Source organism: Elephantulus edwardii, unplaced genomic scaffold, assembly GCF_000299155.1.
Source record: "Elephantulus edwardii isolate Elephantulus edwardi_28Jun2011 unplaced genomic scaffold, EleEdw1.0 scaffold00237, whole genome shotgun sequence".
Taxonomy (NCBI): Eukaryota; Metazoa; Chordata; class Mammalia; order Macroscelidea; family Macroscelididae; genus Elephantulus; species Elephantulus edwardii.
The window spans coordinates 139,149-159,967 of NW_006399987.1; the positions used below are offsets into that span (position 1 = coordinate 139,149).

At 45.6% G+C, this 20,819-nt stretch overlaps 1 protein-coding gene across 1 annotated transcript in view; it reads right to left on the minus strand.

The window, feature by feature from the left end:
- LOC102872780 (mucin-16-like) overlaps positions 1–20,819 on the minus strand; it is a 121,719-nt gene that overhangs the window by 25,914 nt on the left and 74,986 nt on the right. Inside the window, exons 57-72 of the mRNA XM_006898806.1 lie at positions 18,632–18,756; positions 18,469–18,536; positions 17,836–18,008; positions 17,552–17,587; positions 14,989–15,113; positions 14,829–14,896; positions 14,050–14,222; positions 12,987–13,022; positions 8,425–8,549; positions 8,264–8,331; positions 6,661–6,833; positions 4,820–4,855; positions 3,349–3,411; positions 2,371–2,495; positions 1,907–1,974; positions 1,547–1,722 (exon numbers count right to left, since the gene is read on the minus strand). Coding sequence (XP_006898868.1) covers positions 1,547–1,722; positions 1,907–1,974; positions 2,371–2,495; positions 3,349–3,411; positions 4,820–4,855; positions 6,661–6,833; positions 8,264–8,331; positions 8,425–8,549; positions 12,987–13,022; positions 14,050–14,222; positions 14,829–14,896; positions 14,989–15,113; positions 17,552–17,587; positions 17,836–18,008; positions 18,469–18,536; positions 18,632–18,756 — 1,638 coding nt within the window. The remainder of the gene's footprint in view (positions 1–1,546; positions 1,723–1,906; positions 1,975–2,370; positions 2,496–3,348; positions 3,412–4,819; positions 4,856–6,660; positions 6,834–8,263; positions 8,332–8,424; positions 8,550–12,986; positions 13,023–14,049; positions 14,223–14,828; positions 14,897–14,988; positions 15,114–17,551; positions 17,588–17,835; positions 18,009–18,468; positions 18,537–18,631; positions 18,757–20,819) is intronic.

Sequence of the window (20,819 nt, forward strand, 5' to 3'; positions counted from 1 at the left end):
TATATATATATACCACCTAGTGCTAAGAGGAAAAGAGCTTTGGTGTCCTAGTTGTTAAGAAACTGCCCTATAATCCTGAAGGCATGTAGTTCAAATTCATCAGCTGCTCCACTGGAGAAAAATGGGCAATCTCCTCCCTCTGTGTGTGATTAAGTGCTTCTGAAAATTCTCTGGAGGGTCAGCTATGGGTCAGTTCCAACTTGAAAGCACACCAAAATAACAACAACAACAAGAAGAAGCACTTCTAGGTAAGAAGTACCCAGTTCAGGAAACAAGTGATTATGCTGACATGTAGCAAGTGCTGGGCTGGTGCCCGTCTATGAATTGTGAGGCTGTGCATGGGAGTGTTACTCACCCTCAGGGCATTTAGGACTATGTAAATCTTATATATAAAAGACACCATCCTGTATTTTATTTGGCAACATAACTCTGTGGCCCTCAGGCCTGGTTTAAATTGTTTTCTGTCAAACATTCTTCTACATGGTACAGCACTGGTCTGTCCATTTGCTGTGCAGAGGTAACTCGTGGTTGCTGTGATGCTGAACACTGGGACATTGATGTGTTGAATGCGATAATGGTTACCCATGGTGGACAGTGTTTGGTGGAGTTTCCAGATTAAAACAAGCTTGAAAGCAGGAGTGGCATCCACTTCTGAAATAGCTTGCCTCTGAAAAATCTACAAGCCGTGCTCAGGTCTTTATGAGTAGTCTATGACCAAATGGCACTTAACAGCAAGAACTGCTTTGGAATGCTGCTGTTGGGTGCTGTTGAGTTGAGTACGACAAGGGGGATGTAAATGCCAAGGAGGCGTGGTCATCTTGCACTATCTTTCTATCCTGTATCCTAAAGCTCTCTGTGGTCCTGCTGATCAGCCAGGTGAACATTTTCAGGACCCATCCTATTCCTTGTCTCTGTTGAGTTTGCTCAGTTTTGGAGGTGGGGTCCAGGCTACCTGGAGGGCCTCTGTATGTTGTGGAAAGGGGCTCCTGTGTACAGAAAGTCATGGATCAGTATCCCTGGCTTCTTCCCAAGAGATCCCAACAGCACATTCCCACAATCATGACAATTACAACTCTCCAGACGTTGCCCAGGAGCTTCTGGATTGCGGAACTGTCACCAGCTAAGAATTCGTTCGGAAGCAGGAGTGACATCCATTTCCTAAACAACGTGCCTCTGGAAATTCTACGAACTTTGATAAATAATTTCTACCAACTTCAATCGTTCTAGAAGGGCTTCAGGCCTTTTGTTCATAGGGTCACTGTGAGTCATGCTTGACTTGAAAGCAATCAACAATAACATACACGGAACCCGTTATCCTGTCTCAGGAGATTTCACAGGTCAGACTCAATGATTTTGAGTGAAAATTTGTCTATATTCATGAAAAGAATGCTATGCCAGCTACCTGAAATAACAAGAACTTACTCATAGTGATTTGAGGAAGGCTGGCTTCCTCCTAGGTCAGGGGCTGACCTTCTGGGGAGGGAAACATAGTATAACAAGGATGAGAAATGGTCACTCTGAGTTCAAGTTTCACATGGCTGCTTACCATTGACATAGAGGCTGTCCCTGTCCAGGGTGTAGGGCCCCAGATGGCTGATGCCTTGGGTCAGCTGACTCAGTTCCCAGTACAGTTGCTCTCTGTCCAGGGTGCGGCTCACAGGCTCAGGGTAGTAGGTGCAAATGGCATCCACTCTGGTTGTGGCTGCGCTGTCCTTCTCAGGCCTGGGGAGGAAGGGCCGTGGGAACTCCAGGGGAAAGTCCTGCGAGCTCCAGGAGGAAGGGGTGGTGGGGTGGTGGGTAGAATCAGGAGGAGGAGGGAGCACGTGAGAGGAGTGGGAGAAGTGAGAAAGAGGAAGTCACAAAAGAGTGTGGTCCCCACAGGTAGATGACTAGGAGGAGGACTCACCTGAGGGAGATCAGTCTACAACCCGAGTAGAAGGGGCCCAGGCTGCTCTTCTGGAACAAGGGCCTGAGCTGAGGGGGGAGAAGGGGAGAGTGAACAGGAGACACTGTGGTCTGGGGAGGGGCTGTTGTTCTTAGCTGCTGTGGAGTTGGGCCCTGACACATGGCAGCCTCATGTCCAAAAGATGAAAATGCTGAGATCTATAGGGTTCACCTGCTTTTCAGCAACACGCTTCCAAACCTTTCTTCCCAAACTTGTCTTAATCTGGAAGCTCCGCTGAAACCCTCAGCAGCAGAGCAATGTGCAAGCCTCAGGCAGTGGTGGCCATGTGTGAGGTGCCTTGGCTGGGAATTGAACCCAGGGCTCTCGCATGGAGGGTGAGAACCCCACCACTGGACCACCCCTGCTCATTGGGAAGGCAGGGGCAGAGTCTACTCCATTAGGACGTGCTGTCGTCTATGTCTCACCAGATGCTGTAGGACCCTCTCAGTGGAGTTGAATATGGCAGAGCTAGGGTTGCCCATGTCTGGTGAATATCGGAGGTTGGAGATGGTGAAGTTGAGTGTGAAGGTCTTCAGAGTGTGCTCTGTAGCTAGAGGAAGAGAGAGATGTGTATCCTGAGAAGTGGCCTGGGATCAGATCAGAGCCCACACTCTCTAATGCCTTTTCTCCCAGTAACACCCTCACCTCCACCCCCAAGTCACACTCAGAACTCCCAGGTCTTCCCTTGGCATCACTTCCAAGTAATAATTCTACCTTATAAATGCTTCTGATGTACATCCCCTCTCTCCACCCCTGCACCACTTCAGGCCTTTCCTTCTCTTGCCTGCACTGGTACCCACCCTCAGACTCACGAGGCTTCCTGTCTGAAGAGACATTGACCGCTAGAAGCTTCTTTCTGAGAGTCTCACTAAGGACAGCACAAGTTCACCCACTGTATCACCCATTGCTGTCTATGACCTTCAGCGCTCAGTTTAAGCTTCTTGACACAGACTTCAAGGTCCTTCTCAATGTGGACCCTGCCAACTCTCAGTCTCCAATGCAAATCAAATTCCTCTTATTGTTCTTTATATAATGTGTTGTTCAGGACATTGATCATACATTTCCCTGACAGCACCATCCTAGTTGCCTGGATCACGTCAATCTAGAATTATAGACCCAATTCAGGTGAAACTTTGTCGACAGTTCCCTCTGAAAAGATGCCATATGTCTCTTCCCCAAAATACCTATATTATTTTTATAATGACCTATTTTTCTTACACGAATGCTCCTTGCAAGTGACCATCATATTGAATGGCTCGTCTAATCTCTGTGGTCAGAATTATTACTACAACCTTGGGCTTGTCACATTCTGGCTCTCCGTCCCTCCTTTTGTTACCTGATAGAGTTATGTAACTGAGAAGCTCCCCTCAGAATGCAAGGTGGAGGGGGGGGACCCTGGATACCTGTGGTGGCTTCTGGAACAGGTGCTGATGATGGAGGAAGGACGGTGGTGGCCAGTTCAGGAGCTGTGAAAAGGACCATTGTCAGTGAGGGACAGAGCCCCACCCTTACAGAGTGCAGGGCCTCACCCTTGCTTCTGTGGGAATCCAGAACAGATCAGTCATTCACAGGGATGCCAGGGCCTGAGTAGGCATGTACAGGAACTAACTGAAGAGAGGAAGGACAGGTAAACCAGGGAGAGTCTGAACCAAGAGACAGGTGGGTAGAAAAATTGACAGAAAGGTGAGCTAGATTATGGACTCAAGGGAAAATAGACAAATGGGGGAGGGATGAAGAATAAAAACAAGGAAGAAATATTGGAGGAAATGAAGACTAGAAGGATGGATAGGTGGAAGGGTGTGAGCTGGTCGTATGGGTGGCTGAAAGAAAATGACTGAGGTGCTGGTTGAATGAATGGGTACATCTGGCCAGAGTCACTTGAGCAGTTTCCAGAATCTTCCAACTGACATTGCAGCCCCTACCTGGGCTCCTGCCAGCAGGAAGCATGGACTGAAAGGTCATCCACCGGTGATGATCCTTGGGGTAAATGCTTGTCCAAACATCTTGGTCTCACTCAATGATCATGGAAAGTTCTCTATACCAATACCATGCTTGTAAGTCCAGAAATGATCAAGGACCCAGCTTTCTTTGTCCCGCTGAGGCCTTGACCCCACTCAGAAGAACTTCCTGAGTTTGGGGCTGCTGTGACAGTCAGCTGCAGGAACTGTGCCTCTTATCCAAGCTGCCTAAACAGTATCCTTATGCCTAGAACATTGCTCGCTCTCCATTCTAGTTTCTTCTTGTTTTTTAAATTTACCTTTATTAATTTTTGTGTGTATAACCGTCAAATCGGATCTGACAGGTACAGAAGGAGATTGTCCCACCTTCTCCAGCAGAGCATCTGGTGGATTCGAACCATGCACCTCCAGGATTGCAGTGCAGCTTCTTGCCACTAGGCCTTCAGAGCTCCCTTCTAGTTTCTTCTCTTTATCAAGGATTCTCACTCCCTGCTCTGGGGACACAATAGTCTCTATTCTATTCATGTCTGTGAAGCATGTGGCAGCTGGCCAACCTCACTTTCCCATCTGCTCCTCGTGGGCAGAAAAGAAAATCCCTCACCTGTGGTACAAGAGGAGTGTGCCCAGAACATCACCTGCCGGGGGTGACCCTCTAGCCATGGGGCACTGATGTTGCAAACCGACACTGACCTTCCTTGGTCTTTTTTTCTTATGTGAGTGAAGCGTTTTCCAACCCATGTCTGTGTGTAAGATGTACTTTTGTCGGCGTCCCCAGACCTTTGTTCTGAGATAGCTCTGAGCTGTGAACTGACACAGCCAGCAGACTGTCAGGGCAAATTTCCCTCATGATTGAGGAGAGATGCTTGGTCCAGCACCTGTGGAATCTGATAGGGGTGTTGGATGTAAGGATACGTACTTGTAGGAGGCTCAGCTGGACCACGTTCATTATAACCTGAAAACAAAACATGGCATGTAAGAGGAAGTAACAGCAGAATCTGGATATCTCTCTCCCTTTGTCCAGGGGGTGTCTTTCCCTCTGTGTGTCTGGAAAGCATCTATGCACTTTCTAAGATTCTGTTCGACAACCAGTTCCTTTTGAAGAGTTTTCTTCATGTCTCACTGAGAACTGAGTCCTTCCCTGCATGGCTCTAGCATGTCCCTAAGAAGAGGCTCTGTGTTCGCGAGTCTATTCTGCCACCTGGCTAACCATTCAATGACCCATCCCTCTCACCACTCTTAGACCTTCTCTCCACCCAGTGAATATTTATTGGGGAACTCTTAGGTGCCACAAACAGGTAAGTGAATGGCAAATAATTGCAAGCCTGGTGGTTTGAGTCCACTAAGTGCTCCTTGGGAGAAAGGCCTGGCAATTTGCTTCTGAAAATCCCATGAGCCTGTATAGCTCTTCTCTGCCCAGCATGGGGCCGCCAGGGGTCAGGGCTGACTTGGCACCAATGGCTTGTTTGCTTTTTTGTAGATGGCAACCTTAGTTTATGATTTGAGAATACAGTACTGAGCTAAGGGGTCCTCAGCCACTGGAACGTTACATTAAGAGAGAAACACACATCTGACCTATCACTGTGCCTGGTGCCAGGCCCACAGCTTGGCTTGTAGCGTGTATTTGGTACATGCTGAATAGTTGCCTTAAAGGGTACACACACGGCGTACACTTTCCAAGGGGACCAATGTCCTAAACAGCCAGGCAGTGACCTAAGGGCCACTTGGGAACAGAAGTAGACAGAAAAGTCAAGATACAGACTGACCACAAACTTGCCACAGGCACAGGCAGATGCCTTCACCTCCACATGCCTCAGTTTTCCCCTTTGCTAAAATAGGAGTAATAAAGACCACTGGGAGCCCTGGTGACCTAGCAGTCAAGAGCTTGTGTGCTAATCAGAAGGTCAGTGGTTCAAATCTACAAGCCACACCATAGGACAAAGAAGCAGCAGTCTGTTTCTGGGAAGACTGCAGCCTTGGAAACCCTACAAGGCAGCTCTGTCTTATAGTCGCCGTGAATTGGACACTATGCAACGGAAATGGGTTTTGCATTTTGTTTCAAAGGCTACATCCTCCCTGCCCACTTAGGGGGCAATGATAAGAAGAGCAGTGAATAAGAGCGTGTGAGCTCCAAGTCTGGGCCCAGGAGGAGGGTGGATGGACGAGGAGGAGAGTTATCTGCTCAACCCCACCATGGCTTTGCTCTGCTTCGTAGAACTCAGAGGAGGGATGTCTTCTGGTTGAAAACTGTCATTTTTTGAGCGCTTCTCAGAATCAGCATTTTGCTAAAAAATGTCTTTTTGGGATTCTTGGAGATACTGATGCCTAGCCTTCAACTTGACCCCACCCCCTCGCCCCCACCATAGATGCTCAGAATGCCTGCCTGCCTTCTGGTATAGTGGACCACCCAGGAGAGAAGTCATTGGAAGTAGGAAGGGGAGACAGGTGAGAATTTGTTTCCTTTTCGTGGTACTCCTCCAAGAAGACACTTCTATTAGTTAACCATGTTGAAAGGATCAAAGACTTGAACTGTGACAACTGGGATTCAGCTCACTATTCCCAAGCAATACTTACTAGGTACTTTCTGATCTTTAATCTCATCTATTAAATGGCACTAATCAACGACTAGGCTTGTAGGTGACGGTAGAAGTCACAGCTAAGGTTCCCATTTGCATTTGTTCCAAGCCTTTCTCTGGAGAACGGGTAAACAGAGACCATCATAGGACGGGAGGGTGGGAGGTGGGGATGAGGGCCACTCACCGTTGAGGTAGAGACTGTCTTTGTTCAGCGAGTAGGGGCCCAGCCGAGTGATGCCCCGGGTCTGCCAGCTCAGCTCATGGAATACCTGCTTGGCATGCAGGCCTGGACCACTGTGTGGCTGCCGGTAGGTGCAGAGGGCGTCCACCCTGGTCCAGGCACCGTTCTTCACAGACCTGGAGAGGAAGACACTTCTGAGGACAGGAAGGAGAGGTTAGCTCGGGGGGCGGGGGTGGAGGTGGAGGGGAAAATTCAGACCACCTGCTGCCCCCAGTGCACCACATACCCAGAGTTCCAGCCTCATTGGACCATTCAAAGCGCCTCTGCCTATTTATATCTTCTTATCTCAGGGCCTTTGCATGTACAATGACTACTGTCTGAAAGACTCTTTTTTTAATTTCATTTTTATTTTTGTTTTATCTCCTTATCTGATTTTGTACCTAGTCAGTTTTCAGGTTTCAGCTGATATGATTCAGCTGGTTCAGGAATGTCTTCTCCCCAGGATCATCATAGGCCGGGTCAAGGTGGTCCTTTGGGCCCCCAGGCCCCTGTGCAACCCCATCACAGTCCTGCTGGCTATCATGCTGGTGGCGGTGTTGCTGTTAGGTGCCGTGTAGCTGAGTATGACTCATAGCAACCCTATGAATAGATCTGGACCCTGTTTCATTCTGTGCCACCCTCACCATCTCTGACATATCCCAGCCCGCTGCTGCCATCTCAGTGTCCATTCATCTGATCGAGGGTCTTCCTTTGGGGTTAGCTGCTGTCAAATCAGCCCTGACATGTGGTGACCTGATGTACAACAGAAGGGACCCCTCCTGACCACTGGTATGCTTGAGGTTGAGCCCTTTGTTTCTGCTCTTCAGTCCTTCTCATTGAAGGTTTCCTTTAACTCTCTCCTTCACCAAGCACGCTGTCTTTTTCTAGCCATTGGCATGTCATGACTGTGATGATACATCCAAAGTAAGCGACAGTATGTCTCAGCTTCCTCACCTCTAAATAGCATTCAGTTGTATGTCTAATGCACTTGTGTTCATTCTTCCAGCAAACTACAGTATATCCAACATCCTTCCCCATCACCGCAATTCAAACACATCAATTCTTCTTCTGGCTTATTTTCTAACTAACTTTTGTATGCTTATATTATTGTTGTTAGGTACCATCGAGTTGGAACCGACCCATAGCTGACCTTCCAGTGGGTTTTCAGAGACAGTAAATTGCATGGAGGTTGAATGCCCACCTGTCTCGCATGAGCACCTGGTGGATTTGAACCACATGCCTTGACGTTGACAGTACAGCTCCTTACCACTAAGCCACCAGAAAACTGCAAAGTCAACGGCTTGGGTCATGTGCAGCACTGCTGGGTGAAGTTCAAACGGTCAGTCTTTAGGTTCGTTCTAGAGCCATCACCCCTGGGGACCGTGCTTTGTAAATATCAACAGAAAGCAAGCTGACCCGAGACATGAGAGTGAAGATGGATGCAGCAGATGCATCAGGGAGAAGCCATGTTCAGCCCGGGTGGACCTCATGGTCAGAGGCCAGAGCCCCAGATTCCTCTCTGACAGCGGAGAAGAGGAAATGGGCTGGAGGGAGACAAGCATCTTACCTGAGAGTGGTGACCCTGCAACCTGCGAATCGGGCACCCAGACTGCTCATCAAGAATAAGGGGCTGAGCTGGAGGAGAGAGAGGGCGTCAGTGCTGGTCAGATACAAGCGAGAGTGCTGGGCTGGACACATCTGGGTGGTCAGGGAAAGCAGGCTTCTCACCAGGTGCTGCATGAGGGTGTCCGTGATGTTGAACTTGAGGGAGCCAGGCCGCCCCATGTCAGCTGAGTAGCGTAGGTTGTCGATGGTGAAGTTCAGGGTGAACAGCTTCTCGCTGATCTCTCCAGCTGCAACAGGGTAGAGAGATGGAATGCACAGAGGGGCTCCTGAGGTTCCCGTGTCCTCCAGATCAGCCCGAGGGTCACTAGCTAACGGAGACAACTCCAGCAGGGAATTAACAAGCAAACCTGTTACAGTGCACCGTGCGTGTGTCAGAGTAGAAACAGTCTCCATAGGGTTTTCAATGGCTAATAGTTAGGCAGTAGATTGTAAACCCTTTGTTTTAAGCATTTCTGGGTAGATTTGGGCCCTCAATCTGGTGGTTATCAGACAAGTGCATTAGCTGTTTGAACTACGCAGGGGCCTCAGTAGGAAATTGAGATGTGGGGTGCTTTATGATTTGGGGCATGAAGATGGGAGAATACCTTCAGAGACCATCCATCACTAACTTCAAAACAAGAAACACTCTGGTGGCCTAGTGGCAAGGAGCTGCAACTATAATCCCAGAGGCTCATGGTTCAAAGCCACCAGATGCTCTGCCAGAAAAGGAGGGACAATCTCCTCCTGTACCAGTCAGATCTGATTTGACGGTACACTCATACAAAAATAATAAAATAAAAAAACAAAATAAACAAACAAAAAAAAACAAGAAACAAACCAATCATAAAGTGTACAATTCTCTCATTGTTATCAGGTCAGAACCATCTCATAGCCGACCCTCCAGTGGGTTTGGGGAACTGTGAGTCACACAGAAAGTGGGAGATGGCCCATCTTTCTCCTGAGAAACCACTGACAGATTAAAACCACCAGAGACGCACCTTAAGATTAGCAGCAAAACTCCCTATAGACTATTCATGAGAGCTCCCTAAAACGTACAAAGGACACTCAACTGGCCACCAAACGTAAGATGCTCAGTGCCATTAGCCATCAGGAAGATGCAAGCCAAAACTGCAATGCTATACTATCACACTCGGACTGCAATGGTTAAGACTGGAAAACAAAACAAAACACCCCTGGGAATATAACCCTTGAATTTGAGCCTAAGCAGCATACCTCAAATCAGCACGCCTTTTGGAAAGAATAAGACCAGTAGATGAATAACATGCCGAGTTAGATAACAAGAATTGAAGTATATGAAATTCTGACTTTTGTTATTGATAAAGAATAAGACCAATAGATGAATAACATGCCGAGTTAGATAACAAGAATTGACATATACGAAATTCTGACTTTTGTTATTGATTGGTTATGGCCTTGGCAGGAGTTTAGCTTCTGCGAGCCTGTATGTCTTCATTTGTAAAATGGAGCAAAGCCATATGGCTGTGGGGAGGGTTAACACCTAGGCACCTATCTTAGCCAGATGTCTAGGAAACCACTTGTTCCATAAATAGTAACTGAAAATTTAACAGTATGTGCAAACGTGGTTATGAAAGTCTTAGAAGAACAGAGATATGAATTAAAGCATAAAGAGAAGTCCTTGATGTTCATCGCAACTTTATTATATGATTGACAAGAGGCAAAAAGTACAACCTAATGCCCATCAATAGATGAAGAACTCAAGGTGGATCATGGACCTAGGACTAAAACCAAGGACTATAAACTTCATTACAGAAAAGCTAGGAACAACACTAGAAGTCCTAATCCACAACATAAACAGTCTTCCCAGTATCCTGGAAAACCTACAACCAGGAGAAGATAACATAGATGAATGGGATCTTCTAAGACTCAAATCCCTATGCACATCCAAAAACTTCTCCAGTAGGGTAAAAAGGGAAGCCACTGACTGGGAAAAAGTATTCGGTAATACCATATCAGATAAAGGACTTATATCCAGAATTTAGAAATACTTGAGCACCACAACAAGATAAAGGTAAATAATCCAATAGAAAAATGGGCACAGGATATGAACAGGCACCTCACCGAAGACGACATTCAGATGGCTAACAAACACATGAAGAAATGCTCAAAATCCCTAGCCCTAAGAGAGATGCACATTAAAACAACTATGAGATATCATCTCACCCCAGTCAAAATAGCAAAATTTAACAGAACAGCAAGCAACAAATGCTGGCGAGGTTGTGGAGAAACTGGAACCCTGATTCACTGTTGGTGGGAGTGTAAAATGGTGCAACCCCTGTGGAAAGCAGTATGGCGCTTTCTCAAAAAGTTGCAAATAGAGATACCATTTGACCCAGCAATTCCACTACTGGGAATATACCCTGAAGAGACCATAGCTGACATCCAAGCAGATATATGCACACCCATGTTTATTGCAGCTTTGTTCACAATAGCAAGGAGTTGGAAACAACCTAAGTGCCCATCAACAAACGAATGGCTGGAGAAGCTGTGGTATATTCGCACAATGGAATACTATGCTGCATTAAAAAACAAGGAACTCATGCAAACAAATATTACATGATGCCACTGTTGTAGAATGGGACTGTCCTTGGGGTTGGGGAGAGACTGAGTAAGATGGGTTCAATAATGTATACTGCACTGAAACAGAGGAGGGAGAAAACTGTTTAAAAGAGATATATGACTAGGTATTTCTGTCATCACAGGAGTCTAGAGCGAGGGCTACATGGTGGAGGGGACCTGGGGGAGGGTTTGTAAAACAATGAAAGAATCCTTTCTTTTCCTTTTCCATAATTTTTGACTCATGTACTTATAACTTGTTAGTCAAATTTGTGTCTTCTAGGTTGCAACACCCCCATGATACATCTTCAAGGATATGAACATGTATGGCCAAGCACAATCAATAAGAGTGCATCTAAATTCCAAAATCAATCCTCATAATAGTCTATGTGTTTCCTACTGCCAAAGGGGCCCTTTAGAGTAGTGAGAGAAGATCTTCACCCTGAAACCCACAGCGTCCCTTTTCAGCAGGAAGTAGCTAAGAGAATACGCCATCCCCTTTTCCTTATGAATCAGGGTGAAGTCTCTCTCAGGGAGGAGTGATAGGGAATGGCAAAGGACACACCGACAAAGGAGATTAATCAGAACTGGCTTTGACAAGCACTGTGGCAATTGGACAATTAAAACAGACATTCGGATGGCGGGGAAGAAGAACAAACTGGGGAGGAGGGTAGAGAGAATGGTGCAGCAATGAAGGAATGAAAACCCAAAATCCCTGTAAATGTTCATTAAAACGAATAAAATTTAATAATAAAAAAAATGTAGCCCACACATCCAACAGAATTTTATGTAACACAAAAAAAGGAAGTTCTGTGGCATACCATGATATTGATGAGTCTTAAAAACATTTTTGTTGTTGTTGTTATGTACCTATTGAGTTTCCTGGGACTCATAGTGACCCTATGTAAAACAACCCTAAACCCTGCTCTATCCTGTGCCATTCCTATTGTCTCTGACACACCTACCCCATAACCCTAGTCACTGAATCAGTCCATCTTATAGAGGGTCTTCCTCTCCTGCGCTGTCCTTCCACCCACCCAAGCGTGACATCCCCCTCCAAGGACATGCTAAGTGAAATGATCTAGTCACAAACGGATGTATATTATAAGATCTTGCATATATGAAATAAGCAAATAGGGTGGAGGGACAGTGCAGGAGAGGAAGACTCAGGATGAGACAGATAGACTCATTGACTGGAGAAATGGGATTAGTTCTGTTGGAGATGATGAGATTGGCTCAGAATAGGGAAGGATTCAGAGCTAATGTTCATAGGGTCACTATGAGTCATAGGCAAGTTGATGGCATATAACAGCAAAAAACAACAACAGCAATGAAATGAAAACTTACTAGAGGTGTCCTAGAGTTGGGAGGGAGAGGAAAAGGGAGAATCATTGCTTAGAGGAGCTAGGTTTCTGTTAAAGGCGTGAGAAATTTGGAATAGGAACATGGTGATGATTATATAACATGATGGATGTAATCATTGCTTCTCAGTTGCATATGTAAAAGCTGTTGAATTGACAAATGCTTTATAAGATATTCTCTTATCACAAAAATACTTAAAAGATAAAAACACAAAGATTTTTTTTAAATGTGAGAACAGAGAAAAACTGCAGAACAGAGAAAAAAGTGTTTAAGATTAAAACCGTGTGAAGGCTCCATCATATCTACATCTAAGCTCTCCTCACAATGGGCTGGACTTCTCCAGAAACTAGGAGAAAGAGGAATTGTGAGGTATGGATCCTTCCATATATTTCCCTCACTGATGTTCTTCACACATACTTCGGGCACATTGCTAGGAGATGCTATTGGAGAGGACATCATACTTGGGAAGGTGGAGGGACAGCGAAGGGGAAGAGGACCCTCAACAAGGGTGGACTGATACAGTCACGCAGCAATGAGCTTGAGAATATCCAAGATTGTGAGGATGGTACGGGAAATGAAAGGGTTCAGATCTGTTGTTCTTAGGGTCGTTATGAGTCATACTTGACTTGATGGCATCTAACAACAATAACAACGGTATAAAATACAGGATAATCAGCTCTCCAACAAGGTGGAACAGAATCCAAGAAATCAGGGTCGCAAACACTTACTGATGTTGACTGAAGCCTCTGCTCCATAATTGTAACCTGCAGAGAGAAGGGAAGAAACGTTGAAGAGAGTCAGGGTGTATGTAGATGATGAGATGAACTCTACTATCCATTGAAGACTATTCACAACAGTCAACAGGTGGAAACAGCTTAAGTATCCACCAGATAAATATATTAACATAATTTGCCCACATGATAAAATATGACTCAACTACAAAGAGCTGGAAACAACCCAAGTGCCCATCAACAAACAAATGGATAGAGAAGTTCAGGTATATTCACACAATGGAATACTATACAGCATTGAAAAACAAGGAACTCATGCAATATTATGCAAAATGGATGACCCTGGAGGACATTATACTGAGTGAAATATCTCAGTCCTAAAAAGACAAATATTGCATAGGGCCACTGTTGTAAAACAGGACAGACATCAGGGCTGAGGGAAGACAGAAAAGGAGGGGAGGAATGATGTATATTGCATTGAAACAGAAGAGGGAGAGAACTGGTTAAAAGGGACATATGAATGGGTATTCTTGTCATTGCAGAAGTCCAGAGTGAAGGCTGCATAGTGGAGTGGACTTGGAGGGAGGGACAGCATAACAAGGAAAGAGTGTTTCTTTTTCTTTTCAAGAAGAAGAGTGAATTGGGGGGAGGGGTGGGTAGGGATAAAAGTGCAACAATGAGTGACTGGAAACCCTAAGTCTCTGTAAACTTTCATTAAAATTAATGAAAAAAGAAGACTCAACTACAAAGAAAAATGAAGCCCTGAGACATGCAAAACATGAGCGAATCTTGAAAATATTAAGCAAAAGGCAAGAGAAAGAGAAGATTTGGAACCTCTGTAAGAAAAGCTGAGGGGAGAGGTAGCAGAAGAATGCTCAAGGAAGAGGCAACTACTTCTTAGGATCGAAGGACCCCAATTCATCATAGTGAAAATGCAAGCCAGGCTCATGAAGGGGGTAATTGAAAAGTTACTCTAGGGAGATTGAGGCCCTTCTCAGAGTTGTGGAAGAACACAAGACTCCAACTGCGGACAGACCTTGGCTGCAACATAGTTCCTTACCGTTGACGTAAAGACTGTCCCGGTCTAGGCTGTAGTACTTCAATCGGTTGACACCATAAGTCAACTGGCTCAGCTCCCAGTACAGCTGCTCTCTGTCTAGCTGGGGCCCTGCAGGGTCAGCGTGGTAGGTGCAGACAGTGTCCACTCTAGTAGTCGCTCTGCCCTTCTCAGGCCTGCAGAAAGAAGGATATAGAAGTGGAGGGACAGAGCTAAGAGTGTTCTACAAATTAAAATGAAGAGAATGAAGGGAAGAGGCTGGAGAGATGAAGTAACCTTAGTTGAGAGGTCATCTATATGGTTTTCACTGTTGTTGTGCTTTCAAATCAGAATCAATTCATAGCTGACCCTCATTAGAAACAACACAAGCACTAAAAGGGACAGAAAACATTAGGCTTAGCCTCTGCATACTCACTTAAAAGAACAAAGGTCACTGTTTATAATAGAGTTTGATTCAATGAGCCTCTAAACCAGAACCCTTGTTCCTTGACTCTAAGCTTTTTTTTTTAATTTTAAATTGATTTTCATGAAAGTTTACAGAGACTTAGGATTTCCATCCATTCGTTGTTACACTTTTCTCCCTGCCCACCTCTTCCCTCCCAATTCACTTTTTCTTTCATTGATATTCAATCCCTCCCCCCAAGTCCACTCCACTATGCAGCCTTCATTCTGGACTCCTTTCATAAGCTTTGAGAATTCTGGCCACCTGGAGATCACAGCCACTGAGCCTTGTGCATGAGGGTCTACTCAACTTGTTAAATTGTTCTGTCCAAGGTTCTCACCTAAGTGAGGTCAGAGTGCATCCAGAGAGGAGAGGGCCAACACTGGTCTTATTGAGCAAGGGTCCAAGCTGGTAATAAAAGAGAAGGAGTGAGCATTGGTGTCCAAAGGCTGCAGGAAGGTGTGATGGAGACCAGCGGGTGGTCAACATAAAGTTCTCACCAGCTGCTGCAGGACTCGTTCAGTGGAATTGAACTTCTCGGAACCTGGGCGTCCCATGTCATTTGTGTAACGCAGATTGGTGATAGAGAAGTTGAGGGTGAATGGAACCAGGGTCGGTTCAGTGACTGCATCAGGCCGGGAAGAGAAAGACGCTCATTTAGATTATAGTAATGCTCCAAGCTGAGACCTTAGCCAGAAGAACTAGCAATCGCCTAAGGATACCCATTGGCTATAGGAGCTGAAAGGAGGGGATATTTTGTTAGCTCAAAAGACATTGACAAATATTGTTTCACTCAATGAACATTTACTGAATGCGGATGGGAGTTGGTGAAGAATATTGAATATACCATAGACTGCTAAAAGAACAAAGAAATCTCAGAAGAAATATAGCCAGAATGCTTCTTAGAAGTGAAGATGGTAAGACTTCATCTTATACACTTTGGCTGGTCCCTGGAGAAAGGCACCATGCTTGGGAAAGCAGGGGGCCATACCTGGTAGAAAAAGGCAGACCCTCAGTGAGATGGGTTGATACAGAGGGCTGCAACCAGGGATTTAAGCTGATTTTGTTCAGCTGGATGTGAGGATGGCGCTGGATCAGGTAGGTTTGTATTCCTGGATGGTGCAAGGAATTTACAGTAAGTTGTTAGCTTAAAAGTTGGTGGTTTGAATCCCTCCTGGTGATCTGCTTCCATAAATATTTCAGCCAAGAGAATATCGTGGAACAATTCTCTTTATTCTATTAAACTTGAGGTGATTATGAGCCAGAACTGAATGATGTGAGAGCACGGGTTTGATATTTTGGTTTTATAATGAGTGCAAAGCTCTGTGCTGGTAACAAGGGGTAATGCTATGAACTGCATTGTGTCTTCCAAAAATATATGTGGGAATCCTTAGTTATATAACTGTGGATAGAACCTTGTTTGCTGTGTGTAGCGTATGTCTTAAACCTAATTGCTTTCATGTTACTAAAAGGGTAATTTAGATAGATAATGGCAAGAATAACAGAGGGAGATAGATGCTCATGTGAAGATTTTTGAGAAACCAAGAAAAGTCCTATAGAAGCTGAGAGAGACAAGGGTCTTCCCCAAGAACTGACAGAGGGACACATCTTCAAAAGCCAATAATTCTAATTACTGAAACTCTGAGAAAATACATTTTTGTTGTTTAAGCTACCCTCTGTGGTACTTCTGTTACAGGTAGTGAAGACATATGATCACCTCGTATTGTAGCTGGGGAATGACCAGACCTTCTAACTGCAGGGGAACAAGGAAGCATTGTCATCAAGGAAATCTATCCAGCCCAAAGACTCAGGAACAAAACTAGCACCAATTCAGGTGGGACCAAAATGACAGGAGGGTTAGGTAAATGCAACTGGACAACTGGAAAGAGTGCCCTTGTCAGGAGCAACGGCCGGACAGAGGCTGGGTGTCAGGGCAGAACAGCTGTATACATACAGCCTGAAGCCTTTCACTGCAGCCACCTGCAAGTATGGACATGAACCTGGAAGGATACGCTGAGCCCAAGATGGAAACTCTGACTATCGAGAACAAAGAGGTTGGATGTGACTTGAGACCAGCTGGAATCATCTGAAGATTATCGACCAGAAAGGGATTATGAAGACATAGGGAACACTATGAACCTGGAGAAAGGATGAAAGTTATACAAGTGTTCAGGTCTTTCGTTCATAAGGTCGCTATGAGTTGCCCAAGACTCTATGGCACTTAACAACAACAACAACAACAACAACAGGCCATAGTAACCATCCTCATTGCTTGAATGAAGGCTAATGTGATGGTAGATGCAGGAGAAGGAAGGATTTGAGTGATATCCAGGATGGAGAAGAGATGAGCTTTGGTGATGAACAAATGTCATTGGTGAGGAACAGGGCAGGCCACGGTTGGCATGACTGCCTGTGTCTTTGATGATGAAGATGGGTACAGGTTTGTTACTTCAGGTTGAGGCCAAGTGACTTGGATCATGTTTCAGAAGTGGATGGACTAAGGGTGCGGAGCAGCTAGGGTGTAAATCTGGGAATACGGAGGATGGATGGTGGGTCGGATCCATATAACGGGACAAGCTTCCTCAGGGAGAGGGAGGGAGGGTAAAGGAAGATGTGATTTGGTACAAATAATGCTGGAGAAACCATTCTCTTTTCACTAGGAGCCTGGGGCCTTTCTTACCTATGGGTTTGACGGTGAAGGTAGGTGCCAGAGAGGATGTTGAGAAGGATATGGAGGTCACAGGGGCTGGAGAAGAAACACGAAGGTTGAAATACAAGGTGAGTTATCTCTAAGGAAATGGCATTGGGTGGTGGGGTGGGTACAATGTTATGGAAATTTACAGCTCTCTGTATAACTCTGTCAGCCTAGTGACAGGGCAGTGACCACAAGACAGTGGACAATTCATGCACGCTCTAAGCATGTCCTCAGAACCCTTTTCCTTCTTGATTGTAAATAGTCGGGGAAAGGGCTGGCAGGTCAAGCACCTCCTATGTGTTCTGGTGATGTGTGTTCAGGAGACCCCAGGCACACAGGGATGTTGGGGGTCTCTCTGTAATACTCACTATTAGAGGTGGTGGTTGAAGTCCAGTGGGTGTAACCTGCACAAAGCAAAGATGAAGGAGGGAGAGACACTCAGTGAGGAGGCAACATGGCCACAGGGGAAGTGGTGGGCCTGAAACTCTCTAGCTGTGATTCTTGACAAGGCAGATAAAAGCCCCACTTGATACAAATGGAAGGACACACACGCTCGTCTTTCTCAGTGTCTTCCACGAGGAGAGGCACATACACTTGGAAGCCTGAATTAGGAAGACCCCACTAGTAAAAGGATGCTAGCAGGCTCACTCACCATCGACATAGAGACTATTCCTGTCCAAAACGTATGGACCCAACTGGGTGACCCCATCAGTCAGCTCACTCAGCTCCCAGTAAAGCCACTCTCTGTCCAGCCAGGGGCCCTCAGGGTCAGGATGGTAGGTGCAGATGGCATTCACTCTGGTGGCTTCCCTGCCAGCCTTCAGCCTGGACAGGGAAAATGAGAGGGATGGTAACACCTGGTGCCTCCAGAAAGACAGCTGCTGAGATTCCTTAGTGTTAAGGTAAGAAAGGACCAGAAAAAATGGCACAAGTAAAAAAGATGAGTTTGGGATTAAAGTAAGTGGAGGAGACTGTTCGCTTGGAGAAAATCCTTGGGGAGAGAATGCCAGGACCAAAGGAAATTCTCTGCTTGGTCAAAGAAAGGGGAATGAAGGAATTCAAAGGGGCATGCAACAGACAGATGTTGTTCTGCTGATGGAATCCACCACCTAGGGGTAGGGACAGGCATCCTAGGAATGGGGATTGCCGTGCTCGGAGAGCGAGCACCTCCTGAACTCCACCTTTGCCGAGAACCTTGTATGTGGCAGGGTGGAGAAGAAGGCAGCCACATGCTTCAGTCTTAGGAATATAGCAGGTCATCCAAGGAGCTTTCGTCATAACTCACCTAAGCAAGGTCAGTGAACAGCCAGCGTAGAGGGAACCGACACTGGTCTCATCAAACAAGGACCCAAGCTGATGAGAAAAGGGAAGGAGGTGAGTAAGAGGGTAGGTACGACGGGATAGGTGTGTGTAGGGGGGCAGCCAGGAGGTCATCATGGGGGTCTTACTAGGTGCAGCAGGGTTTTCTCGGTCAAGTTGAACTTTGTGGAGCCTGGTTGTCCCACGTCATCCATATAGCTCAGGTTGGTAATGGTGAAGTTGAGGGTGAATGGCACCAGGGGAGGTTCAGGAGCTGAATTGGGGACGGAAGGAGAAGTTGTTCATCTGGGCTATGGTACATAGCTAAGGATGGCAGCACCATGATGGAAGAAGAGACTGAGGTTGTTAACAGTTACAGCTTGCTTGGCTTTGCAATCAACACTCTTTGCACCAGCAGTTAGGAAATCAAATTGCATTGGGGAAGAAGTCTGCTGTCAGGGACCTTTCCAGAATACTGAGAAGCAACGATGTCAGTCTAGAGACTAAGGTGCACCTGATCCTGTCCATGGTCTTTGCAATTACTTGCTATGCATCAGAGAGCTCGACAATGACTAAGGATGACAGATGAAGAATTGATGCCTTTGAGTTGTGATGCTGGAGAAAAGTCTTGAACATATCATGGATTGCCAAGAAAACAAATCAGTCTATCTTAGAGAGGGTGAAACCAAGTTTCTCCTTGGAAGCTAGGATTTTGAAGCTCTGTCTCACGTACTTTGGGCATGTGGCCAGGAGGGACTGATCCTTGGAGAAGGACATCATACTTGGAAGGGTGGAGGTATGGGAAGCCAAACTTCATACCAAATATTATATGAAAACTCTTGTTCAGGAATTGAAGGAATTATAAATTTTTAAGTTAGGATTTCTCTTGTGACAGATCACAGAAAATGAGCTGTTTATTCCCTGCAGACAAGAGACACCTAGGGCCCCCCTACAGAGGTATTGTTACTGTGTGAAATAATTCCTGAGCTAAGGCTTACAATAGAGAAAACTTTGCCTTCATTTACAAGGAATTCTTTTTAAGATTTGTTTCCCCTGATTATCAATAAATACACAGAGAGGCATTCGAGAACTGCTGCTCCCCTGTTTTTCATGCTCTCTGCTCTATCTCATTCCTGGTTGTCTGTCTCATTATTAATAATTATAAAAATGCTTTACCCTCGGTCTGCAACATAGAGGGATAGTGCAGGAGAAGACCCTGGATGAGCTATAACTTGGGTAATGGGGGCAGGTGTGTTGGAGTCAGTGATATTAACTCAGGACAAGGTTGGCTTCAGAGTTGTACATAAAGGGTTGCTATGAGTCACAGGCAACTTGACAGCACATAACAATAAGAAAATATGTCTCTATCTATATATCACATAGCATATAGCTGGGCAATGAATAAGGATGCAAAAAAGAGGATTGACGCCTTTGAGCTGGGTGTTGGAGAAGAGCACTGAAGATCCCACGGATGACCAAAAGAACAAGTATATCTTGGAGAGGGTGCTGCCATAGTGCTCTTTGGAGGCAAAAATAATAAGGCTTCATTCACCTCATATACCTGGATATGTTTCCATGAGGAGGTTATTCCTTGGAGAAGGACACAATACTTAGAAAGGCAGAGAGTTGGTGAAGGAGACCTTTGACCAGGTGGATTAACACAGTGGTTGCCTCAATGGGCTCTGTTGTGTCAGGAGGTGTGAGTATGACACAGGATAAGACAGGGTTCAGAGCTGTTGTTCATAGAGTTGACATGGGTTATACTCAATGGCACCTAAGCACCACCACAACAAAATACGAAGGCGGAACCGTGCTGGTACAGTGAGTAAGCTCTTGGAGCTGACTGAAAGGCATGCTGTTGGAACTTACCTGCTGCTTCATGGGAGAATGATACAGTTCTTTGCTTTTGTAAAGATTTACAGTTTGGAAACCATATGGGACAGTTCTGCTCTTTCTTATTGGGTCATTATGAGTTTCCGTCGACTGAATGGCAGGGCTTTGGTTTGGCTTGGTTTAAGGGTCAAGATTGCATTGGATCACTGGCCAGAAACATCAACAGTCCAGTAAGTTGATCCGTGAACTGAAGGAGCTAAAGCAAAGAACAACCTAGACTGCACACGATTCTGTGAGACTTAACTCATTAATTGAAATCACACTGAGGAGAACAAAAGCAAGTGTGTGAATCCACCAGCCGTTCTACAGGGAAAAGGTAGGCACTTTCCTCCCATAAAGATTTACAGGGTGATGGAGAATGTCTGTGAATCAGAATCAACATTATGACAGTGAATTGAGTTGTGGGTTTTGGTAATGGGTACAAATGACTGTGCTTGTCTCTGT